This window comes from Strix aluco, chromosome 20, assembly GCF_031877795.1.
Source record: "Strix aluco isolate bStrAlu1 chromosome 20, bStrAlu1.hap1, whole genome shotgun sequence".
Taxonomy (NCBI): Eukaryota; Metazoa; Chordata; class Aves; order Strigiformes; family Strigidae; genus Strix; species Strix aluco.
The window spans coordinates 9,577,305-9,604,122 of NC_133950.1; the positions used below are offsets into that span (position 1 = coordinate 9,577,305).

Genomic DNA, 26,818 nt, shown 5'->3' on the forward strand with positions numbered 1-26,818 from the left:
TGCAAAAATGTGGCTGCAGCCAGACCCGTCACAGCAAGTTTCTGATGACTTGTGGGCATCAGAGCAAAGACAAAAGGATTTCTATCAGCTGAGCTGGGCGTCAAGGACATGGACTGTTGGGGGGCCAGTGGGAAGAACAGGGGGGAGTGCATGTGTGTGCAGTGGGGGAACAATCTCCGTATTGATCAATGTATTTATTTTTAAACTAGATTTGGGTACAAGACATTGACAGGTACAGAATAAGCAGCTATCTAGTGACTGTCGATAAGGTCACATCTTCCCCAGAACAGGAGAGAATACCTTTGTACTTCAAGCAAAAGAGAAGGCACGAAGACAGAGAAAGAGCTCAAGCACAACTGATGCAGCAGGAATCAACACGATGCATAAAGAATACGAAGCACCCCCCACGCACCTGAAAGTACCTAAAACTCTGTGCCCACCCCTCCTGTACACACACAGGACCCAAATGCATGGACATTGCATGCAACACATGAATACCTTCACACAAGCAAATAAGGCCATATTCTTCTCACGTAGTCACCTGTTCTTACAAGCCCCAAATTTCTAGTACATGATTTACCTGAGTAAGGACAGAAGGTCCCATCTGTATTGTACATTCACACAAATTCCCAAAGGATATATCCATCTACCCAGTCGTGCAAACACTCCGGCACACAGTGACAAAGCCACAGGCACTCCAGCAGAAACCCTTGCAGAGCAGAGAGCGTGGGGTCCCCTCCAGCAGGCAGTGAGCTTTAATGGGAACCACTGAGCAGAGCACTCATTTCATCTTGCTACAAGGTGCCCATCACCAGCAGCTCCAGCCCAGCTCACAGACCCTCTTTTCCAGCAGGTGGGAAAGACCTGCAGAGAAGTGGACTCTGAATTTCATAAGAGGTTCAGGCAGAAGGACTATTCAAATCAAGCTCTTGTGTCCACTGTGGTGCTTGCTGAGCAGCTAGCCAGTGTGCTGTGGTGATGTGCTGCTGCTCCAGCCCTGGGGAAACTCTGGCCTCCCCAAGCGAGGAAATCTCACTCTATTGCCAGCAGCCAGAGCAGGCTCCTCCCCACCTCTCCCTCCCTCCTCTGGCCTGCAGCATAATCCCACAGGCTTCAGGAGGTGCAGGTACCTCAGGAGGGTCTGCAGGTCTTGGGCGGCCAGCTTTCTGGGGGGCCGCTCTCCACGGGGCCAGTGTTTGACTCACTGAAAGGAGACAGGAAGAAAAACAGAGAGCCCAGGAGCACACACACATGCTCTTGGCAGCAAGGCAGAGTGGGGAGCCAACTTTCCACCCCCGCCTGGCCTGCTCTTTCCTTCCCCTCCCATTCCCCAGCACACTCCTTCAGGCCCCTCCAGAACATCAACAGACATATCCCTGCTAACATGTAATGCTGGGCCCTTTAAGACATTTTAAGTTTCAGTTCCTTTTTTCAGAGGCAAAGGAAAAACAAGCCAGCACTGCGGAAAGACTGGTATTTCACTAATGGGGTCCAGATGTCTTCATTCTGCAGACTCTGGGTCCTGGCTTCCAAAATGGGGCAGGGAAAGGCTGTGCCCCCACTCCTCTCAGCTCCAGAGGTGCTAGCCTAGCCTTCACCCTCACCCCACTGCACACCTTCTCACCCTGCTTCTTCCCCCATTACCACACACAGCTCTGCCACCAGCACTCTCATCCACACAAAAGGGATTCAGCTCCCTCCTCGTTCCCTCTGGAAAGCTGCCAGAGCACAGGGGAACTGGGACAAGAGAGCCCACAGAAGCGCAGGGTGGGGCAGACAAAGCCTTCCCCTTCCTCCCAGAGCTTAAGTGAAGAAAGATCATAGTGTACAGCCTTTAAAAACACATGAGAATATTTCAGGAGCTGCAGAGGACACAAGTCCTCCTGGACTGGTGGAGGAGAGCTCTGGGACAGATATGCAAAGACAACCCTGTCTGACAGAGGACCATGCACTGTAGACAGCTCTTCGGGATGAAGCCAGCTCCATGCAGGACTGAGGTTTGGGATGGGAGTCCCCATGCTCAAGGCTCTCCAAGCTGCCCCTCAAATACACCAACTTTTAGCCTGACTCAACTATGGAGTCCATTGCCTCCCTTCTCCATCACAACTGCCACTGACCAAGGAGTTGAACTTGGGGAAGAAATAAAAACATGCTTCCCTTTCCCCCCTGCTCCCACTCAGTTGAAGACAAAGGCTCCTTTCTCAAAGGCAGCTCAGACCTCACCAGCAGGGGCTCTCCTGTGTTTAAGGGACCAAGGCTGGCAGGGCACTGCTTTCATTAGGCAGCTCTACCTCTTGCTATGCAGAAGGGAAACAGTGCAGACCTCCAGTTGCTATTGTCCCCCAAGGCTGCCCTCCCTCAGGAGGGAAGGGAGGTCCAATCCCCATCTCAGGCAACTGGAATCTATCAACAGTTTACACATCCCCACTGCAGCCCTCCCTCCCACTCCCTGGGGAAGAACAGGGAGTTCTGATCATCTCTGTAATACAGATGTAACAGCTGGCTTTGATTAAACTACTTGATGTTTATAGCCACTCAACCAGCATATGCAACCTAGAGGAAAGTGAGGCCTCCCCAAGCAACTCTGAATACAAAGGGCAGGGGTCTTATAGCCTAGATTTACTGATTTAGCAAAAGATATTTCAATGCCTGGTTCTTTAATTAGGAAATTGCTGCCTGCTCATCCATAGCAGCACAGCGGCAGTCTCCATGCAGAAAGCAGTATTTAGAGGCTGATTCATTACCATATTTGTCATCATTTCCACCTGCTGAGAATGAAACAGGCCCACTGATAGGAACTAGACAAGACAGGCCTAGCTGCAGCTCCCAGGCACAGCACTGTGCGCCTCAGGACACCTGAGGGACACAAACCACAGGAAGAGGTGGAGCAGTTTATTTGCAATCAGAAACCCCCATCAACTCAAAATGCATGACTATACCATACCAGGCATTTTTCATCCCCCAGCACATGGAGTGGGGCTAACCCTTCTGATCATGTCCTTACTAAAACCATCCAGCTATTCTTTCTCTTTTCAAAGTAATCAGAAAAGGCAATTATCTACCTTTGTCTTGCACAGGAAGCAACACACTGTTGACAACAATAATTTCAGCTGGGACAATTCTGTCCACTTATATCATTTCCTACTGAAGCAGAAAGACACCACAGCACATTGCCAGAATTCCTAAAACTCAAGATTTTCAAGCAACTCTACAGAGTAGGTTCCTGTTCCTATCAATGATATTCCACACATCACTGTACTTTTTTGATCAGCAGTACTCTAACCATCCACAATTCAAACAATTTAACAAGTAATGCCTTAATTGGCATGTTCAATACAGAAACATTAAAAAAAGACATTCCTGCTCTGCAGGTTTAACAACTGAATAGTTGAGAGGTTAAGTAATTTACTCAAAGTCAGAAGGAGCCAGCACCTGAGCTGCAGCTTCAGGTCCACAGCTCCTGTTATGCTCAGAAAGGAGATAGCTTCTTTCTTGTGACCAGGAGAGATGCATGAAAAGCTCTGTCATACTCCTTCATGAAACTCATCATGGCTGCCCCACAAATACCAGAAAGTCCAAATCTTGGAACTAACCCATCACACCCTTGGTCAGAGCTGCCACAAGACAAATAAAGGTCAAATTCATTCCAAGTGTCTGTCAACTTTCTGCTGAGCCAGGGCTTCAAGCATAGATGTTACTCCCTGTGCATCAAAAAAGCCAAGTTCACATCAATTCTGAAACACTCAGCAGTGCTGAGACCACATGGAACCCAGCCCAAGGATAGTTTCAGCTTGTGTCACAGGCTGGAGACAGTACTTGAGGATACATCTGCAACACCCAGTGAACTGATCCTCATCAGATGCCTGAGACTCAAGTTGCAGAGTTAAGCTACTCACCTCATCATCCTTGTACCAGGAGAGGTTCTCTGCTGTCAGGACAAACCAGTACTCCTTGGAGCCACCTTTCATGATCCCAATATTGTTGATGGTGAGCCAGCCCTTTCGGATGACCTAAGGGGGTGGAAGCAGTGAGCATTAACAAGGGCCCTAAAAGCTTGGCCTTAGGCAACAGAGGAAAGATCAGAGGGTATCCCTACACACAGAGTAGTATGGAAAGACAAGGAACACCGTGCTCTCTGCTGCTGCCAAAAGAGCCCCCCACTCAACTGGCCAGTGAAGGTCTTTGCCTCGAAAGGGCCAGGAATAGTATAAAAAGGACGCAGGAAGGAACCTGGCAGTGATGTGCATTATACCCTCTGCCAAGAGGAAAGAGATGCAGGACAAACTGCATCAAGAGTGTCTCGGACACTGGCACAACCTACAAGCATCAAATCACAGCAACACACCCAGAAAAGGCCATGCCTAGAGAAAACCAGGACACCAGCACACCTTTTGGCACACTGCACGTGTGGAGTGCTTCACCCAACTCAGGGGTGGGGGGAACCAGTTCAAGAAGAGGTGGGCAAGCAACCCAGAAAGAATTGAGTTTAGTAAAAAGGAGACACTAAGTATAACAGAACAAAATGGTGCATCTGGAATTAGTACCCTGGACTTCAGCATACCCAGGTATTTGAGTAGTCATATTAATTTAGGGCACAAGTTACTTTAAATTTTGTCTGTAAAGAAGCCAGGCTATTACTCTCTAGGGAACTCCAATTCATGAAGTGCTGGTTTAGAGCCTCACACATGCAGTAATCAAATACAAGTACGTGTCAGCTTCAATGCATTAAGCTTTTATGTGTAGTACTGCACTGTTAACATCCAAAACCACCTGCATGCATTGTGTGTGTACCTTGTTGTATGGATGTGCTTGCTGAAAATGACCTGGCATTGAAAAACCACGCGACTGCACTGCATATTAGCTAGTTGCATTGTGTGAGCAGCCTACCATAGAGATATATAATCCTTGTAATTGTCAGTTTGCCCTATAAAGGTAAGTGTAGCAGCACTGGATCTTTGTCTCATGCCTACTGTTAAACTCGAGATACTCCATTTCTCTCTGTGGACAGGAGGGGGCAGTGAAACAGAACCACACATCCTTGGATTACTGCTTTTTATCTCCACCCACTCACAAGACGTACCAGCAGTTTTGAATTCTTCTTCAACATACTACCATTTCACCTCATTTCTGCTTCACCTGTGTCTAGTGCCAGCTGCCTTCCTCTCCCCGTTCAGCAGCAGAGGGAATAATTTGTCTATGCACTGTTCTTGCCTTCCCAGATGCAACATTAATGTTCATTAGCACACCCTGCTGAGTGGCCTTCTACTCACCAGGATCTCATCCTGCAAAGGGGAACCATAGCAACAGCAGCAGAGCAGAGAGCAGGAGAGGAGCAAAGAGAGGAGAGATTGTTACTAGGAAAGCTGGAGCAGGAGAAGAGAGGCTCAAAAATAAAATAAATTGGAAGCTGGTACCAAATCTTTTACCCCAGGTGTTAACAAAAGCAACCCCCAATCCCAAAATAAAGTCTGCTAATGGGAAAGCCAAAGCACCTTACAAGGTAGATCCAGAGTTTGCCCTTTGTGTTCTTTTACACTCAGCAATTCTGCAAGGTATACTGCAGAAGATGGGGCTCCCTACAGCTGCTCCGAGATCCCATGAAATGGATGGTTGGCCAGCCCAACCTGCTGACCTACCTGCCTGCCAACAGTACTGAAATGGTCTGCATGTTTATGTGCAGGGAAAGGTGGTCAAACATGTTATAAAGAGGACTGATATCAGGAGAGAATGTCTTTAAAAAGACTGAGCAAAACCATTTGCTTCCGTTCTCCATGAAGCTGCTTGTAAGGCTTTGTTTCTACAAGATCTTCTAGCCCAGAGAGCCTTGCCATGTTCCCAGCAAATCTGGGAGAAAGTGTCATTAGCCCCTTTTTTAATTGTATGTACACTCCTTACAGCTCCTGAAGGAACAGGGAACTCCTCCCCTCCACTGCTGTCTTCTCCCATGGGTGTGTTCTCATACATACCCAGTGCAACCATGACTATAATGATCCTTTGTCTCCCTGTACAAAGGTTTAAGCATTTCCAGTGAAGTTTTCCAGAAGAGAGTCCATGAACTCTCTTGAAACCCCTTTCCAGAAAGTAGATACCAATGATGGGAAAGACAACTAGGAAAGACAATTCTGTACTGTAACAGTTCAGACCTAGTGTTCTGTACCCCTCACTTCAGCAGAAGAGTTATCAGAGCTAGTGAAGGAGCTCAAACAGGGATTTACACAATATTAATAGGGATTTCTACCAGAAAAGCAAAACCAGATCTTGATTATCAAGCATCCATTTCCCTCTACAACACTTTCTCTCCATTGCTGCTACATGCTCAGTTCTTTCTGACTAAGTGAGCCTAAAACACTATCTTCCAGGTATAAACGGAGTTTGATGTGTAAAAAAAACCAACTTAGAGCACTGCTGCATCCAGCCCAGCACTTGTCCACCTGGTAGCTTCCAGGTAGCAAACACGTCCTTCTTGCAGCAGTGAAGGAGATGGAACTTGGCCTACCTGGTTGCCAGCTGCCTTCTTCTTGCTCATCTGGCTGCTCCTCTGCTGAGCACTGCAAACAACAGCAGAGACATTCAAAACTCCTCAGGCTCTTCTTGATCACCTGAAGCCTGCTCCCATCAGATAGCTGCTACAGTGAGCTCATGCCCCTCATCACTGGCTTCCAAGCCTTGATAACCCAATCTATTTTCATCCGCTCTCTCAGGCTGGTCTACTCATCATCTCACTCCCACCTGAACAATGCTTGGGTCACTAACCCTCCACAGCTTCTGCTTTTTTTCCCCCTGACACAACCCTAATACTCTAACTCCCCCTTCTACACATCCCTATTCTCCTCCCCAGCCTTACAATCCGGAGCCACTGAAAAACAAGCAATACTGAGAGCTGAACCACACTTGGGACCACAGCATCTGCACCAGGGCCTTTGCAACCATTTACTGGAGCAGCTACAGGACAGAGCCACAGGAAAACACATGCAGAGAAGAGACGGCACTAGGATGTGGGTGCTTACTTGGCAAAGCCAATGAAATCCTCATGGTTTGTGTTCATGTAAGCCAGCTCGATGTCTATTAGAAGCATGACCTGCCAAACAGAGGCACAGACAGAGCAAGACAGAGGTTAGTGATTGACACTGCTAGTAGTCAGGGGCAGACAGAGCCTTGTACATTGTTCATCTGATCAGCCCTCTGCTGCCAGACACCCCTTGGCTCAGGCTCCTCTAGCCTAGACTGTCCCTTCAAAGGTGTCCCCCACCCGACCCAATCCCCCCTCTTACACATACTCCTGATCCCCTACCTGATCTTTGGTCCTGCCTTCTCTCTCACGGATGTGAGTGGTAACAATCCTCTCCATCTCCTCACGAAGATGAGGGTACTGGCTGAGCTGCAGAAGAGAGAAAACACGTGCACATGGGAAAGGGAGGTATAAAGGGGGGAGCAGCCCCCCCACACGTATGCATGCTTACATACACCCTGCAATCATGTATTTTCAAGGGAAGTTCTAGAAAGCTGGACTTGCACACAGATGTTTCCAAGTTCCTGGAGGTCTGCTGGGGGAAAGTTCATTCCCTCTTGCTTTGGGCTTCACAGAAAAGCCTTTTGCACTCCTGCAGCAACCTTTCTGCCTCGCTGGAGGCCTGCTCCAAACCCACCACGTTCTTCCTGGCATGAGGCTCTTGACAAACTCCAGATATAAACACACTGCTTATTTCTTATTGGGTTTTTCCCATTAAAGTGAACAAATTCTCTAGATATTCAGCATCTCATTGTAGTCAGCTAAGTAGGTGAACAGCCTATTGCTACAACCTCCTAAATCCTATGGAAAGTCTCCCTGGGAAGTGGATCTCAATCCCCATTTGCTGAGGCACTATGTGAAAGCATCTGGCCCTCTCCATAAACATCTGCAAGCAGAGACAGGGGATCTGACCAACTCCAGGGTATGTGTCTTCAAGAAACACCATGCTCCAGGCACCTAGCTGCTTCTACCTGCTCTCCACCTGTACTGGGGGAGGATTACATAGCTGAGGCCTATATTCACATCATACCTACACCACTTTTTGGCACGTTACTGAGGGAATCCTTTTCCACCCAGACAAACAAAAGGACTTTACTAGTTGTGGTTCAAAAGAAGAATATCTACAGAGATCATACATGAGAAACACTTCCAAAATCAGCACCCTCTGGGTTTCACATGGCACCTACCTACTTGCCCAGATTCATAAGCCTCTAGTGATTTCAAGAGCAGTAACTGTACACTTCTCAGGTCAGGCCCAGCACAATAAAATGAAATTAATCCTCCAGACCCAGGATCTAGCCCTTTCTTCCCCACTTTGCCTATCCTCTGTGAAGTCATTTCCCTATTTTTTTTAATATTACCTCTAGTTTGACTATATTGTCAAACAGCATTTCCTAACATCAGTCCTTTATGTCCCCTCAAGGGGGTTTATGAAAAAAGAAATCTCATCTGTCCATGATCTGTACTACATTTGTTTTGTTCCTTCAGTTTACATGACAGCTTCTTAAACTGGTTTGGCCTTTTGTTCTGTATATATAAGCAATTATAACATGTTAGAAGAAACTGGCTCAAAGTGTGCAGCATCACTACTAGAAGCCAGGTTCCACACTAACCAGCCACAATATTCCTCACATCTGACTATAAGCGGTCTCAAACCTTTTCAACACCCTTGCAATCAAGCAAGTTGCAATAGCCTGGAACTGAAATTGAGGACTAGCTTTGACACTGCCCATTTTTCAAATGTGTGGTTTGTTTTGAAGGCCAATGACCCTACAGAGGCAGGAAAAAACAAGTGGAATTAGTGTTCCCCACCACCTTGTCTTGAAAGCACAAACTGGGTGTTCTCCATGATCTTTTTGGTTCAGGCAGCTGGTTGCTTCAGAGACACACAGGCAAAGCTTCCTGTTTCCTTTGGGGGGTTGGCAAAGGATAGATGGGCAAGTTATGTCTAACAGAAAAACAGGAAGTTGGAAAACCTCTAAGCAAGTCTCAGCTTCTCCACTTCAAATTAAAAAAAACAGTCAAACAAAAAACCACATCAAACCTCCCACCACCACCCCCCCTCCCAACCAGTACAAATGCACGCAAAGTGCAAAACAAGTTGTGGTTTATTCAGAACCCAGGTCATCCAGCAACATTCATGTGCAAAAATAAATTAACGGCATCAGTCCCCATGCAGGAGCTTCCAACCTCAAGCATGCACAGGAGAAGCAAGGGTGGGCAAGGAAAGAGGACACAGACAAGCCACAGGATGTCACACCACGAGGAAACATGCAGTAGGGCATAGAGGGACAAGGAGTTATCACCAGCAGTACAAACAGCACCCAGAAACGCCATGACTCTGAAAGACAGGAGAGCAGGCGACCCTTCAAGGGGTTAAGTCTGTCAGCCTGGGATCATGTCCCAGCTCAAGTGGGTTTTCAATCCTGTTTTAGCTGCATTTGCCTGTTCAATCAAAACACAAGCTTACAGCCCTCTTTGAAAACCAGTTTGTCCCAATGTTCCTTAGTTCCCTTTGCAGATTCCAGGAGTCCTTGCCAGCACACCAAAGATCAACCTTTAGCTGAAGGGTTGCTGACTTGCAAGACCTTCCTGCACTTGAGAGATGCTGCAGTGCAGTCTGGCACAGAAGGTTCCTGCTTTTGGAAAAACACTAGCTAGAACATATCCTCCTAAATGTAAGGGCTTACAGGCTTACATCAGCTTTTGTTGATTTTGGAGTTAGTCTCCATTTAACCAACTGGAAGAAGCTCAGAATCAGGCCAGTCAGAACAGCTGTTAATGGCTACCTTCTCTTCAGCCCTCAGCTTTGTCTAATAGGCAAGAGGTAGTCAACTGCAAATCTCTTTTCATACAGGAAAGCTGTATTTCTGTAGACAACAGATGGGTTTGCCGCCTTCTGTGTTCTTTATTGATAGTCTCATATTATTCCATCTATGCAGCTTTACCAACTGCACATACAAAGATTTCTCCACCATCTGTGGTGAAATGAAATAATTGTGACAGCACACAAACAGTAACACACGATAGTTCAGGACAGCAACAAACCAAGGCTACAGGACTGTTAAGCTAATTCAAGAGATGTTAGCCCAAGCAGTGTTCCTTTCAAGAAGCCTTGCAGGACTTCTTGTGAGTTTAAAGGTTTGTTTTTGTCATCTGAAAGGCAGCATCAGTCCACAACACAGCGGGCTGTATATTACCTTACAATTAGCATCAGTCCTAAAGTAGCCTTTTTCAGATGCCTTCCCTAATTGCACATGCTCTTGTCACATCAAGCAGTCAGGGCTATAACATGCAAGATAAATATCAGAAATTAACTAATGCCCCTGTGCTGTTACTACCTTATGCCATCAGAACCCATCTCAGGCTGGCTGCTATCCTAAAGTGGTGTATGGCAGTTACCTTCTACTCTTTCAGAGCAAGATACAGGCATGATTAAGCTTCTCACAAAGCCTTCCTTTTATTTTCCAGTACTATTGTATATATCTTCACTCAGGCAGTTATTTCTTATCTCTATTTAACATCTGCCTCCCTGGCCTTCCCAGCTTTTATTACAGCCATTAGTCTCCTACAGTGTCACTGCTACTATCACCTTCCTTACAGGATGTATCTTGGTTGCATTACCTTGGAACATCCTCACAGGCTCCTCCACCATGTCATGAATAAAATCCACTGAGCAAGCAGGTATCCAACCACTCTAATGCTGTGGTCCGACAGAGAAACTGGAATTCAACACCCTTGAGGTTTTTATGATCCTTCTCCCTTCCCACCCAGAACAGACATCTCCAGCCAGATACAGAAAACAATGTAAGCAGTCAAACCCATCAAAATAAAAATCCACAAGAGAAACTGGCTGGAAATGAGTTATTCTGCCTTGCCACATCAGTCCCCACAATCTGGCAACAGCAGAACTCTGCAAGAAATAGATTGAGCAGAACTCGGGGCACGTCAAAGATGTCTCCTTAACAGAAGTGGAGGCGCATATTCTTAAGTACAACCAGACCTTATCAGCTCAGCTCTCACCTTCAATTCTTAACTTCCCTTCCTTCCCAATTTAGGGGTATACATTGGTGAGTCTGGCTGTAACCCTGAGGAAGGGAATTGTAATTTTCAAGTCCTAAAATAACTCATGACACAGCCTGTTCCAACTCAAGTTTCCAGACCATACTTCTGTTGTGCCACAGGTTTCTGGCCCCTCACTGGCAAGTTTAACACTAATTGCCACATCTGCTTTTTTTTTTTTTTTTAAAGGAGGCATGTGGTGCCCCCTCCTGGAGGAACCAGCCTGGGAAACAAACCACTCCTGCCCCAGCCGCTGAGCAGTGTTGGACATGCTGCACTGCTGCTGCCCTCCCCTAGCCTAAGGCTTCACCTCCTGTGGTTCACAGCATACAAAGAAAAGTATCCACACTACCTCCCACTGAGCATAGTCCATGGAGCGAGATCAGCAGGAGAATGATGCAGAGGGTGTAATGCCTGGAAAAGCTTTTCTCCAAGTCTTCTGGGACAGTACTCTGTTGACTCTGAATGTCTCTTGCAGAACATCTTGCACCTCAAACTTCTAATCAACTGTTTTATATAGGCTATTGCTCAACATAGCTCTGCAGACAATGAAACTTGCTGACCACTCATGCTGTGGGGATGGGAGGTCTTTTTCTAGCTTTTTATCTTTTTTCTAGGGTATCTGGATTTTTTTTTTAAGCAGATCTCAGAAAAAACCCAAGAAGTTCCAAATGTGCAGGCAGCAGCACAGCAAATGGGGCTTGATCCACACTGAGGTGAATGCCACTGAGCCGGAGAGAAGAAAACGCAATGCTAGAGTAATCCACTGGATTCCAGCTCACTGCTCAGCTGAAAAGCCCATGAGCTGACTTCTCTTGGCCTGCTTTCATACTGCTCTTATACCTGCAGGTTGCTGCTCTCCTTTAGATGCATCTTTCTATCCATTTTCTCTCACTAGGTTTGCTGGAGTTCCTGGGGCATGTGTGGAGAAACAGCATTGAAGTGTGTGGGAAGGGGGCGGGCATTGACCTTTCTTTGCATTGTTTGTTTCTTTACCTTTTCGCTACACTTTCTGATGGTGGATGTGAGCTCACTCACTACCATATCCACACACTTCAGACTCGGCTCCTTCAACTTCTGCACCTGCTTTTTCACTATGGCTTCAAAAGCGAGGTCAGGCGTGAAGAGACCCGTTCTGCATGGCAGGGGCAGGGTGGGAGGAAGCAACGAGGAAGAAGAAAGCGAAGCAGAGAAAGAGCAGGAAGGAGGAAGAAAGAGAAGGAAGGAAAAGGGAAAAGAGAGAAAACACAAGGCAAAATGAGAAGTGAGATTTTGGTTCATTCCATTAGTTTATTGAACCAGGTGAGCATTGCTATGGGGCCTGTGCACTGCCAAGTATCTGGAGAGTCTACAGGCAAATGGAAGTGACAAAGGGGAATGAGGTAGGAGTAGCTGGGCCAGTGAAATGGTGAGCTGTCAAGAGCAAGATGAATGGATGGAACCCCAAACGGCTCAAGTGATCTCCTCTTGAAGGAAAGCCTCTTTAGATTTTAAGACAAAGCTGCTTGCCACAGTGAGCCACTGTCTCTCTTCCCAGAGGCTCACCATGGCTCGTTTCCCTTTGTCTCAGCCATTCCCCTTTCCTTCCCACCACGGTTATCTCCCCTTCATGTTTTCCTTATTCCAGCTGCAGAAAGCCTGAACAGGAGCCCGGCTGTCTTGCAAAGGTCTGCCACTTGCATCTTGTTTTGGCAGAACTGAACTGATTTGATGTCTCTCAGTTTCAGGGATTCAGACAAACTGTCCCACTTATGGAGCATACTTCATCTCACTTGCCTTCCCTGCAACATTAACTTCCTCAGTAAGAACAGATGTACCCAGTATTTAGGAAAATGCAAACATGCTACAGGGCATCCATAGCTATATAAAGCATCTGTTCTGCCCCTGCTAACCTGTAGCATCAGATCCAATACAGGCCTATTGAGGTTTATAGGGAAATATTAATTTCCACTGATACTACTTAAGTGGCCTGTATTCTCAGTGGCTCCACTATGAAAGAGCAGAAAGTCCAGAAAAACTAAAGTTACTAAAATATGGCCAAGATTAATCCAATTCAAGAATACTGCACCCAAAGAAGTTTTCCAGCACATCTTTAACACTTCAGAGCTTCTACCAGGATGCTCTTTGTTACACAATCTTGAGTGACTCACTTTAGCATGGGGCATTACTCCTCTGCAAGTGCTTTCAAGGGGGCAATGTCCCCTTGACATGGGAACGACATACTGCCGTTCTAAAGGTACAGTTAATAGTCAAACCTGGGGTGCCTACAGCTAACCACCAATCCAGGACTAGCTATAAATAACCACCACCTCATTTAAATCAGGGATTTCCCCCTTCACCTCATCTTTCACATGTCTGTGGATAACACCTGCAAGACCCCAAGCAACACCAATATTAAAATAACCCTTCAACACATATTATAGGACCTACAACTAGTCTGCCTTTTAAGCAGCAGAGACCTGGAATACGTTACAGGATTCAGCTTCACCCAAGAGTCTCTCTCAAGGTGCCAACAATGCCCCTTTTGAGCAAAGCAAGGGCATTTCCAGAGTTAAGTTCACATCCTCTGACTCAGCAGCAGTTTCCTAATTCAGTTGCCCTGCTAAGCTCAATATACACTGTTTCCCCCACTTAAAAAAATCAGTCCCTTCCAGTACCTGAGCATTACCTGAATGACAATATCTTGTTTCTTCAGATACAAAATTGTAACTATGGCTACTAGGGCACACAGAGCAACTAACGCTGAAGTCAACCATCAAGTTCTTAGCAGTAGGAGCTAAGCTAAAACAGAATGCTTTAATCCTCAATCTGTGACACTTCCTTCCCCCCATCCCTGTGGTCTCTTCTCCTCCCTTATTTCCCACCCTGCTGTACCCACCACCTGATCACTTGAGGAACCTGCTGCTGTCAGAACAGATGGTCTATTCTGAAATTGTCAGTAAAGAGGAAACAAAAAGAAACAATGAAGAAAGAAGTGGGAAATGGAGGGAATGATGCAAAGAGAAAAAATGAATGGGAGATTTTGAGTAGCAACCGATGAATAGAGAACAAATCAAGAGAAGCTTCAGAGGGCATGAAAAAGGAGGGCCCTTCTGATCCAGTGAGCAGGCGACTCTGGATACTTGGCAGCCCGAGGGCCTGTGCTTACCTGTCGCCAGGCTCTAATGGCAATTTTCTGGGTGCTCCCCACAGTCACACACCCCGAGAGAGGACAGCGGGACAGAAAAAGGAAGCTCCTCCAGCACTCTAGAAACCTGAGCAATCTCTCACTACTTTCCCAGTCTGTCCTGGGGGGCGAAGCACGTGCCCGCATGCCTGAGTCCTTCTACAGAGGCTCTTGGCCCTAAGGACTAGGCACTGCTGCAAGCGATGGCAAGTATCAACACTTCGGCACCTTTCCCCACCCTTGCAGGGACAGGGTGTCAGACTCTCCAGACACCTCCTGCAATGTCCATTTACCTGCACCTGAATAGCCAGTGGCGATTCCAGTCTCCAGTGCCCATACCACCAACCTAACTGAGGTGCCTTTTCACCAGCGCCTAGTCCTGCCTGAAGCAGCAAGCCATGGCTGAGAGGAATGGCACAAGTCTTTACCTTGCTGCCTTTCGACCCCAACCTCAGAAACAAAAGGTGCCATATCCAAAGGGCATAATCAAGGCAGGCTCCCTCCCTCAGCCCCAACAAACAACAGTATGGATCCCAAAGGGCAAAACCTAAAGCCCCCTCAGAGAGAGCAGGAGGACCCCAGAGGTTGATGGACAGTTCTAACTTGCTTCTCCTCAGCCATGTGCTGCTCTTCCAGAACAGGATATGGACCAAGCCAACCAGAAACCAAGCCAAACACCACAGGAACATTTCCCTGCAATACAGCCCACAGCTATAACTGCTGCAGTCTCTGAAGTTCAGCCCCATACACCCCCACCAGCAGCACTCAAAGGCTAGTTTGGGATTAACCCTCTCACTTCTACAAGAACAGAGGGGACAAAATTTAAACCCCAGTTTCCAGCTTGGAAAAAACCCCCCAGATACTAAATTTCAAGTCAAATGTGGCCGCATAAGAAATATCCTTGGTTTTAGAAGGAATTAGGAGTCATGCTACAGACAGAAGGGTGGCAGGGACATCTCCAGCACCCCTCAGCTCTAAAACATTCAGGGAGCAGGGCCATAGTCCATGTCCCACAGGGCTTCTTGTTTGGCTTGTTGGCTGGATGGCCCCAGGCTGGTACCACTCAGGTCTAGTCATGCTGAGGAGGTGGTTAGAAACACCGAGTGTGGCTGCAGGCAAGTCCCTGCCCAGGTCACAATGCTGCGCTGCAGCCAGCGAGGGGGTGGAAGGTGCCAGCTCCATGCTGCCTCTGGTTACCTTCTTGGTGCACTGTCTAACGGTATTGATTAACTCCGAAATGACCATGTCCACGCATTTCAGGCAAGGTTCTTTAATCTTCTTCACCTGCTTTTTCACAATGGTCTCAAAGGCCATGTCGGGTGTGAAGAGACCGGTTCTAAACACCCAGGGTGGGGACAAGACAAGGCAGGAGGGTGAGAAGGGGCAAGGAGAATGTCACAGCGTTACACACACATCTTGGAGAAGGCACCGCCATCACTGAAACCCGGCACGTGGGGCTGGGGAGTGTCATGTCCCCTGGACAAGCCCTGACTGGAGTCCATGGAAAATGGGGGACGCATGGCACCTCCCAGGAAGGAGGTGCTGAGGGAAAAATGGATCCCAGCTGGACAGCCATGGCCAAGCCACCATTTCACCTCAGCCACCAGGCCTAAGGGTGTCAGGGGCTGATCCCTCTGCAGAATATTTGACTTCAGAGTTGTGCAGCAGATGGTAGGCTTTTTCTGAAAGATTTTTCTTAACGATTAGGACACTAACATCTGATACCCTTTATCAAGCTCAGCTAGTGACTGAGCAAACGAAAGGAATGAAAATAAATCTAGGTCAGTATTTGTTCACATCCCAGTATGCAGGAAGGGATCTCACAGGCACCAGACCCTGCCCACCTTCCCAGGAGCAGCACAGCTCAGGGTCTCAGGGCTGTGCTTTCTGACAGCTAACCTCCACTGAGGGGAACACAAGAACGTTTGCTAACTACATCCTGGGGACACTGGGATCCTGGTGATGGGCAGCCCAATGCTCCTTCAGATCTCTAGGGAAGGAGGTGCTCGGTATCAACAACTGTTTTGAACAACTGACTGTTGGTTAGTATGGAGGCAGAAAGTGAAAACCAACATTTTAGTTTTAACTAAATGAAGGAGTAATATGGGCTTGCATCCCTCTTTCTATCCTTTCTTATGTCAAGACACAAGAAGGAGGGAGAAAGTGTCTAGTCACAAAGGCAGTTTTACCTTTTAGGCTTCTGCGACTCTCACATGGGAAGAGAAAGCAAACTGACTTGAATGATTGCCCCTACTCCCAGACTCAAGCCACCGGGGTGGTCCAAGGAGCTTATCCCTCCCCTTCAGCTGACCTACCGTACCTCTGAAGTCTTCAACTCCATGCGGAAGGTCTAGAGGTATTTACAAGGCTATGCAGCCAATGGTCTGCCTAGTGCGTGATACGTGCCTGATACCATGGATGTTCTTGATGGCATAGCTGATCTCCCGCCGCAGCTCCTTCTCATCAAACTCCATCTGCACCAAGAGAAAATTGTATCAGAAACTGTTCAACACTTACTTACGCAACCCCAGGATACACAACAGCATGCTTTACAGAGAAGAGGTCCCATGCCAGCACCATCACATGACAGATGAGATATTAGCCCAAGTGTTGCATACAGAGTCCAGCCATAAAGCTTCTATTGCCAATGCAGACATCCTCGACAAATATGAATAGCCAAGGGCCTACATTTACAGATGCCAAGCCCCAGCAGCTCTCAAGGAGCTTCTTTGAGATAAAGCAATAGGACTGAAGTGCTAGATTGCTTTCTAAAACAAACTGTTTTGTCTCCCAAGATTTAGCGTGAAGTCTTGGCAGCTGTTTTTTCAGTAAACATCACAAACAGATTTACAATGGAGATACAAAAATGTATTATCCCATACAAGGCAGGCTCTTGTATTTAATTAAAAAGGCCTCATCCTATTCAAATGCAAAAAAAAAAGGAAACAAGATGTAGAAAATCCAAGAATGGAATGATTTGGCTCTCAAGTCTGTTCCAACTGACATAAAAAAAGTTTTTCCATACCACTTCTAATCAGGCTAATGTACTCTGCCATCCAAGAAAACTATCATTCAATAAAAATCCTCTTCAACTATTATGACAGCAGAACAGTTTCTACACTGTTCCCACCTCTAGGCCATTGACAGGGGAGAGACAGAAGTAATCCCAGGTATATCTACACCCTCTTTCCTGCTTCTTGCATATCAGGGCAACTTTAGGTCTAGTCTGGTGCTCAGGATCAAGGAAGTACAAGTTTCAGCACCGTTTGTACTATGTGAAATTCAGTCAGAGTAGCTTTGATGCAACAGATCTGCAAGGACATTCAGTCATTGATTTACTATTGTTTATGTTAAAGGAAGATATTTGCACATTTATTTTAGCATATATGAATTGAGCCAAAGAAATATTGTAATTTAACTAAGAGAAGGTTAAGTACTGTCACAAGGACAGGGACCAAGGGAAAGGTCAGTACTATGGGAAGGCTCCAATAAGAGAGACAAAATAAATAAGAAAGGTGATAAAATGAAAAACATGAAACAAAGTAGACAAAGGGAAAGACAGATGATCAAAGATACCAAGAGGAGTAAGGACACAGACAGAAGAGGTAACAGACAATAGGCAAGATGACAGTGTGGATCTCAGCAGCACAGGGAAACAGTACCTTCACCAGTTCAAAGGGGAAACGCTCATGGAAGATGCGGTTAATCCTAGCTCCTCCTGACAGCTCATAGGTATCAATTTGGTCTCCAGAGCCTTCAATGCGTTTCTCAAAGTCCACAGCAAACTGCTGGACCATCCTGAAAGAAAACAAAAAGCATGAAGTAGAAGCCATGGCTGAGCAGTCACCTCCAGGCAGGGACACGCAGCTGAGGCCACTTACTGAAGCAGAGCTTTGGTCTTGCGAGCAGGGTCATCAGGGCGAAAGTTCTTGTACTCCTCCACCTCCTTCTCAATGGAGAGAAGCTGGCTTTGGAGCTTGTTCCGCAGCCCTGGCAGGGTGTCACGGATGTGGTTGGTCAATTGCTGCACAAGAAGAAGGTTTAAGATGATAATAAGCCTCTAGGTGGTTACTGGGAAGAGTATGCTACCTCCGCACCACAAAATACAGGGGGATGCTCCTCTCTTCTGCGTTCAATCCTTCTGAGTGGTCCTAATACAAAGTTTATCCCAGGACATATACCAGTTACAAGCTCGGTGTATCCTGCCTCCCCAGCTCCTACATATTGCACCCCTGTATTTCTGACCTTCATTTTGCCTTCTAGTCTGGTACAAAACTCCCGTTCATACAAGCCTGTTGTCTCCAATCCAAGAATAAGTTTCACATACAAGCATTAGCATTTGATAACTACACCAGGGTAAAGGCTATTCTGTCTTCAGATTAGCACACCACTGACACCCAAGATGGTGGTTAAGCCCTTTTTCAGTGATAAGGGTGACAAGGAAAGGTGGAAGGAGCCAAAGCCACTGATGAGGCTCTAATAAGAGGGTTTCCACAGAGCACAGCTATGGAAAACTCCAGTTTAAGGATGAATATTTAAATAAGGAGGAAAAAAGACAAAGTAACTCTTCAGTTAAAGGAGTATTTCAAGGGAGGAGAGAGGGAAGCAACAGTAAGTTGCTACTGTACAAGACAGGAGATAAGACAGCCTTAATAGATGGAAAAATAACTACCAGTATCATATTTAAATTCATCTTTGCAGCTTACTGTTAGGTACAGAGACCACTAGAAATTTAGAAGGTATCTTTTAGCTTAACCAGAAGGACCTTGCATTCTGATAGCGTAAGTGCCATGAACCAACTACTGATTTTGCACCAGTGTCACAGAGGACAAAGCAGTGCTCTGCCTGCGGTGTGTCTGCCCCATTATTGGCCTTAACGTGTTTCACTGTATCAGTATTACACAAGTCAGGCAAACTTCATAGGACTTGGCACCAAAATGCCTTTTATGATTCAGAGGAGGAAGACTTAACCGATCTTCTCACTGCAGCCAAACAATTTAAAGTATTTATTAGTTTGTTGACCAAATCTTAGCTTTTCCTGTATTCTTCTACCTCAGCAGAGCCCTGATGGCCAGCCTAGCCATCCTTGTGACATAGTGGGCAGCAGTTCTTAACTCTTGACAGTACCTGGTTCAATACTTTCTGCAGGTAGGGGGTTCCCATGCGATCAGCCATGTGTCTGTAGGCTGGGTGGGAGAGAAAAAATTTTCTCTCTGCAGCCAGAGCTGCCTGAATGTCCTTCTTGCCATCAATGTCCTTCTGACTTCTGTTGACTACACCAATGTAACCTGTAACAGTGGGGTTAGAGATCAGATGGTTCCAAGGATGAGAATGTAAACAGGACTCAGACCAAGAGGGAAGTTACCCAGCTGGCAGCACTGCAAAAGGGGAATTCTAGTTGCAACACGTTATTAGGAACAAATTGAAAGAGTTTAAAACTAAAATTTCCTCTGAACGGCCCAGGTTCTGATATTTCTGTATGCAGAACAAAAATAACTATGCAACTGAGAATTAGCCTATTACTGTCCCCCCAATCACAAAGCATACCCTAGTATCATTCATTTGAGACTCTTCTGTTAAAGTCCTTAGGATAGGTACTTTGCTATGGCTATACACAGCATGTACTGCTGTGTCCACAATTATTTCAACTGATATACTATGGTGATCTCATCTAGACAAAACACAAGGAGTCTTTTAGACAGAAGTTCCATTTTTGCAGCTTGCCTTATTAAAAGAAGGAAAGACAAAGTAAATGTAAGGATAAGGCTATGCTTCTGCTAGGACTACATATCAAGGTGTGAATACTTAAAAAGTTCCTATTAACAGCGTGACTGATCCCTGTTCCCCAACTTTTCTCAGCTCCAGCTTGGAACAGAGATGGCTTAACCACAAGTTGTAACAGATGTTGCAGGAAGGGGATGCACTGGAGGAAGGGGATGAGGCCAGGACACCTCACACACGGAAAACAGAGGAAGGAGATCACGGACAAAGCATGGGGAAAAATACCTCTACGAAGAGGAAGTAATTTATTTTCTAATACATCTCGTGCATCAGTTCCTTCATCCATAAGATCCAGCTTAGTGATGACTCCAATAGTGCGTTGCCCTATGGAAAAAACACAAACATACAAGTTGGTTACTTGATCAAGAAAAATTTTCCTCTGTTCAGAGCTTACACATTGCCCAACTTGGTTACTCAAGGGCCTGAACTCAAAATATTACAGTTCCTATCATGTCCAAGAGGCCACAAGAGCAAAACAGACAATCAAGCTCAGTTCTCACTTATATCCTGCTGAAACATGCACATGCTATGACACAGCAGAGAGGGATTTTAGTGCAGATTTTCCTACTTTTCTCCAGGCAGAATGCAGATGACTAAACGAAAGGAAATCCTTCATCACTTCAGAAATGGGGCTCAGAAAGGAAGAGGGGAATAACAAAAATTCTATTACAATAACTGTTGACACTCACTAACACCACTCAGAAGAATGCCTGAAGATACAACCCAAGACAACAGGCAGGAGCCCACAGCTACTGGGCTAATCACAACCAAAAGGTAAAAGGAAAATCAGACCACTGTCTAGTAATGTCATGCTCAATTAAGAGATATTTACCTTGAGGATCCACCTCCTTTGCAATCTTCAGGGCATCAGAATTGGCCAAATCGGAGTTGGCTGGGGATACTGCCAGGATGAGGCAATTCTCTTTGGTGACAAACTGCATGAGCATATCTCGGATCTGAAACTCGATGTCAGGGGGCTGGTCCCCTACTGGGACTTTTGTCATACCCGGTAGATCCACCAAGGTCAGGTTCAGGACTAGACATAGGAAACAGGAGATAGCACAAGGGAGTGGTGAGGTAGGAACGTTCTGGTCTAAGTACCACCTGTAGCTTTAGTGTCTCCAACATACAATAGGCATAACAGATGTACACACATAATCACACAGAGCTTCCTCGTTCCTTTTTGTTACTGCTTAGTAAGAACTAGTTGCTAGCTGTTACTAGTTGTGATTGTCAATGTTCTCATCACCCTTCCCTTTAAACCACTTATTTTCACACTGATCAGGGAAACTGTGTCCTCAAAGTCCTTCTACATATGCTACACTGAAAGGGCAGGGATGACAGTACGTTTTTTCACTTCATAACAAAGACAGGAGACAGAAGAGTTGGTTCCACTCATTAAGAGTTGTTGCTGGTATTGAAGAGCTCAGTCCTGCCACCCTTATTCAAGGGAGGCTCCGGTCAAAGTCAGCTGGGCCTTCTCCTGAAGGACTACAATATGCAGCCCTATAACTGTTCAATTGTCTCGCTGAGACAAAAAAAAAAAAAACAACTAAAAATCAAGCGCGAGTTCTACCCAGCCAAATGCTTTGTAGCACTGAGCTGCTGATTTCCAAAAAAATGCCCATACAGCTGCTCACATTTAAAGAACCGGCAAATTTGGGACTATGTCACTCCCTTTTTAAAGCAGAATTCTTCCACTGATATCAGTTGTGTATGACACAGGCACCACCTGAAGAGAACTACACAAAGTAGTTTTTACTATTTACATGCAAACAGAAGACAAGTGCTCTTCGAGAAAGCCACTCTCTCCGTCAATTTTTTTTTGTTCCATTTATTTGCCCAATAAAGCAGTAGCAGAAAGCAGGAAGAGACAGCAGCTCTTCGCTGTAATGCCCATACTGATGGAAAGGAACAGCCTCAGGAACAAGATTCTGCACAGACCTCAGTTACTTCAAGAAGTTGTTCTGCTAGCAGTCAGCTACTTCAGCTGGCAGACAAACCTGTTTTAGCAGTATGGCTAAGGCTGGCAGTTTGATACAGCATGGCCCAGGCACATGGAAATTAAAGTCAAAACCATGCACACTCCCCGTTTCATCTCTGTTCTTTCTGTCTTCATGACAAAGCAGCAACCTGCCTCATCTATCTCCTGACTCAGATGCTGCATTAGGACTCACCATGGGGAGAGTAGACTCGAAGGTTGATGGGCACAGGTGAAATCCCTTTGTTGGAGCCAGTAACACGATCCGTTTCAGCCTCAATCTCCAAACGGACCTCCTCAAAATCAGTGAACTTCTTTCCTTTGCAGTGTAGGAACTCACCATATTCTATTTAAACAGAAGCAGAGAGTCAGAAGTAGTCACTGAAATCAGAGAAACACTCAAAGTGTAATGAAAACATCATGTCCCAAAGCAAAACAAAAAACAGTTGAAGGGATGAAGGCTGGCAAGGGCCTTTCCCACTAGGACCTGGCAGGTTGGCATAAAAGTTACTTCAGTCATGTTATCTGATCAGCATCTGAGAGAATTCAGCTGAGGCCAACATCTTCACAACCCAACTTTTATCTCAGCAGAGGTGGCATTCTCACTTACCTTCATTCAAGTAATAATCCAGGACCTTCTCTGTTGATACTAAGCAAACTTAGCACGCACCTGCCTGCAGCAGCAGTGACTTCCACAGCTACACTGGGAGATACCCTGGTACTCAGGAGAACTTGGACTAGCTCTGTATTAAAGTGCTGGGAGTAACAGTCTCATTATGTAATGAGAACAGACTCAAGAGCAAAAAACCAAAACCTTCTCTTGACATGGTTTTGAACTGGCTGGTGGTTGGGGTTTAAGTGTCAGTCTTTGAATAGGCTAACCAATCCAAGAACCCTCTGTTTTAATTTTAGAAGCCTAAAAGTCAAATTGTCTCCTTACTGTAGACAAGAGGACTGCCATGGATAGATAAAGTTCATCTGGCAAAAGAGGAAAAGTATCTTGAAACATTCACTTGTCAACTCCTGGATGAGATCTTAACTTACATTAAGGAGAATGGTAGTGAAAATATCCTGCAAGTTGTAGCAAAACCAGTGAACTGCCCAGAACTCTGTAGTTTATTTTCCAGACCCCAGTGTTCTCACACTGGGTTTTCAGTACATTACATTATCTCACCCCCTTATTTCAGTAGATTATCAGAAGGGTCATCTGGCTTTTAGGTCTTACCTACTCATACGAGTCACAGCTGCACAGGTAACAGAAAATTGCGGTAAGTGTACACATGGAGCCTTGCCTAATAATTTAAAACAAAAAAAACTTAAGAAGCATTTTGCTTCTGAACACTTAATGCATCAGATGTTAAATAGGTAGAACTGAAAACCAGCTGCAGATCATTTTTACTGGGGAAAACTCATTTATTTTTTCCACACTGAGCAGTGCCACCGATCAAGCAAGACCTTTCTTGACTAAGACAGCAATCCAGCTGGACACACAGGGAAGGTAGCTCACATACCCGTGCTGGAGTTCACCAGCTGCAGGACCAGCGGGCGTCTGGTTACGATGCCAGATCCACGTGGCAGAAAGTCCCTGAAATGAAACAGGAAGTTTCAGATGAGTGAATGATTGTTTCCTTCCCTTTTCACAGCTTTTCTGCTTCTATAAGCATACAGGGATTCCAAGAGGGAGACTCAGCCACAGGCACAAAAAAGTTTAAGACGCTAAAAACCAAGTGCTCCTCCTTAAGGAGGATAAGAGCTTGTTCTCCTGAAGAAGCCTATACTCACAGCACATCCCCTCTAATCCTGTAACACGTATAGCTCCTTCAGCTGAAGTTCCAAGCTAACAGGCCCATTCAATACATGTCTGTACTTTGGAAAAAAATAATATATTTCATCAGAAAGAGAAGTTGAAGCAGAGCCTGAAAACTAGCATGTATATTGTCAAAAGGAGGCAATTACCTGGACTATAATAAAATCACTCACGCCCTGCACTTTGGGACTTGAGAAGATACCACATTGTTCCAGCATGCAAACACCATACAATACATCTGAAAGATTAAACAGCAGTCAAAGGCTTGCTCCACCCAGGGTTTCTCCTGGATAACTACTCAAGACATAAGTATTGCCAAGGCAAAAGCAGCAGCAGCTTCATTCTATATTCACAAGAATCCTGAATTTTTGTGTACTTCAAATCATTTCAAAGGAAGAAAGCCTTCCACTACCCTTCTCCAAATGCTGACTTAGCAGCCACAGCCCACAAGTTCTCCTTTGCTTTTTCTTTTACCAAATCCAAGTGCTTTGAGCAAAGCTAGGCATGTTCTCTGCATCTGCTGATGACCTTGCTAGTTTGTGGCCTGGTTTTCAAGTACTCAGCTGTTCACATGGCTCTTCAAGAACCACTGAGCATTTCTGAAAATATGATCAATTGCTTCCCTGCCTAGTGGGAGAAGCATCACTTCAAAACATGGTTCCTACAGTATGAATATCGGGGGGTTTATTAAAAGAAGTCCTACCTACATCGCTGGGATTCTGGTGCACAATCCTCCCTCTCTTGATAGATGGGGCAATGAATAATTTTACTAATTCAGTAAGGACTAACTGCTCTGGTGAGTGAGAAATCCAGGGCTACCCATTTTGAGCATCTTACTCATTAGTCTTGCATGAGTTTAACACTGACAAAGGGTGTGAAGATGAGGAATGAGCTTTTAACACATCAAACAAGGACTTGAGCAGTTTGTTTCAGCTCCTGGTTTGGCCACTGATTTCCTGTGTAATCCTATGCAAGTTCTACTTCTCTGTATTTCCCCTTCCTCAGCTATAAAAGTAATTCTCCATCTGTGGGACTGTCAGAATAACTTGATAATATCAAAAACTGCAGAGTAGTTTCAAGTGAAGGGAGAGTAAAGAGGCATCCTACAATCTCTAACATCTCCAAAAATGTCTCCTGTAAGTTACTAAATCTGGAGTAATGAGACCTCTGGTACAACTCTACCGGTTAAAATAAGACTGTAACCCATTTTCATTATTTCAGACTTTTCAGAAGTATAAAGAGTTAACTGGGGTTTGTCTTTCATTTGTTTTTCAAATAATACAGCTCTAGTTTTTCCATTCCAGTGGGATTAACCCTGGAATCTTTGAGGCACTGCATCATTCCAGCAGCTTTCTGCTGCGTCAGCACCATTCCTATAGATGTCTGTGGTCAATATGTGAAAAAGTCCTACCCTAGCATCAGTTTTTAGCATAACAAATCCATCTGAGCTGCACTGACTTATTTTGAACTTACTGTACCTGAGAAAAAGGTAACCTATTACTACAGATTCCCTTTCTAGCACACTGAGACAATACTCTAGTTATCGATCTCCAACTTGCAGTATCAAATCCTGGTTTACTGTAGGAAAAGCACCACTTGCATTTGCAAGCATGAGCTCTCCAGGAATTAGGATTCCACTCATGTTGTGCTCCATGTTTTCCTGATGCTTTCTGCTTTGGCCAAAATCCTGATTTCTCTGTTGTCCTTGTCACAGCTACTAAGTGAAAAACTCAGGACAAAGGTAGATGCAAAACTTTTGTGGCATCTGGGTTCCAGTGTTATAAAAAAAATGATCCAGTTTATTGTGTAAACTGAGTAGCTATGGAATGGCTAGGCTATTCCAAGGAAAAAACCACTATGTCCTCATAGAAGACAAGACAACAAACCCATTAGCCAAATCTAGTCACCTAAATCAACAACCTTAGTGCCGCTTTGATTGTGAGTGAAAATATGTGCAATCTGATCCTTAATATCAGAAAAAGGTATGTGCGTTCTTATCTACAAACTACTGGGGGGTACATACAGTTCAACTTTTAAGTTTTCTCTATGCATGACTCCTGTCAAGAGTTACAGCCAAAAAGCTCTATAAAAACCAACTGATTCAGTATCACCCCATTGTATCTACACTATTCCCTATTATTTTATTCACCTCCTTTTTCTCTACAGTATCTGGGACAAACTCCTTCCTCCTGCTCCAGCTAAGCCTTTCAAATCATAAACGCTAAAAAGTACAGATTAGTAAAGTCTGCGGCAAGCTGGCTGGGTGCCAAGTAGAAGGCACTGTAGGGAGTCTTGCCTGCCCTCTTGCAGCAGGCACAATAAATTGCTTCTGTAAATAAACTACAACAACAGAGCACGTGTGGCATGGACAACATACACAGCCCAGGTTTTGAGGAGCCAGATCTACACATACACACACACCTATAGCTTCAGAAAGAGCAGCACAAAGTGATGAAATTAAGTCTGAATCAGGGAAATGATACATGAGATAAGAACAATCACATGCCAGATGAATTGGGCAGACAAAAACAGAAGGGTCAGATAAACTGGCTTATTCAATTCCAGCACAGGAGATGTATGGCAGCAAGGCTGAAGGAGGGATATAGAAGGATGGAACAGGTCTTCATAAATAACATGCTGTAAGGCTCTGAGTGCTGGAACAAGGTCAGCAGGGATTCCACTTGTAAGACAAGGCAGCCTCTAGCATGACATCAAAAGCAGCCTCATTACATACATCACTATACAAGACTTTGTATCTGAAATACGTTAATCAATTGAGGGCACCAACACCCTGTTTTCTTCCTTCACTTTTGTGTCTTAAGAACTGAAAATTACTTTTTTGTTGCGTTGTTTGTAACATGCAGAAGTGACATGCCAACAATTGATTTCGTATGCTTTTAAGTAGGAATACCACACTGTGCTGCTTCAGGTTGGGCTTCATCCAGAAAACACAGCAAAGTAGCAGCTAAAACAGCAAAGCTGTATTCAGGGAATACTTAATTTGCTTGTATC

At 45.3% G+C, this 26,818-nt stretch overlaps 1 protein-coding gene across 19 annotated transcripts in view; it reads right to left on the reverse strand.

The window, feature by feature from the left end:
- The window catches only part of DNM1 (dynamin 1), a 69,615-nt gene that overhangs the window by 21,502 nt on the left and 21,295 nt on the right, over positions 1–26,818 (reverse strand). For 13 of the 19 annotated variants that reach the window (XR_012625833.1, XR_012625831.1, XR_012625830.1 and 10 more), the window contains exons 2-15: positions 23,511–23,584; positions 22,196–22,345; positions 20,851–21,054; positions 20,244–20,342; positions 19,365–19,525; positions 18,119–18,261; positions 17,900–18,035; positions 16,644–16,711; positions 15,435–15,573; positions 7,292–7,378; positions 7,008–7,078; positions 6,497–6,548; positions 5,271–5,282; positions 3,897–4,010 (exon numbers count right to left, since the gene is read on the reverse strand). Coding sequence is in view for 13 of the 19 variants with exons in the window: in XM_074845949.1 (XP_074702050.1) it covers positions 3,897–4,010; positions 5,271–5,282; positions 6,497–6,548; positions 7,008–7,078; positions 7,292–7,378; positions 15,435–15,573; positions 16,644–16,711; positions 17,900–18,035; positions 18,119–18,261; positions 19,365–19,525; positions 20,244–20,342; positions 20,851–21,054; positions 22,196–22,345; positions 23,511–23,584 (1,510 nt within the window). In the remaining 6 variants the exon portion in view is untranslated. Of the gene's footprint in view, positions 1–3,896; positions 4,011–5,270; positions 5,283–6,496; positions 6,549–7,007; positions 7,079–7,291; positions 7,379–12,067; positions 12,207–15,434; positions 15,574–16,643; positions 16,712–17,899; positions 18,036–18,118; positions 18,262–19,364; positions 19,526–20,243; positions 20,343–20,850; positions 21,055–22,195; positions 22,346–23,510; positions 23,585–26,818 lie in introns of all 19 variants that reach the window. The other 6 variants (XM_074845952.1, XM_074845947.1, XM_074845956.1 and 3 more) reach the window with 3 other exon arrangements.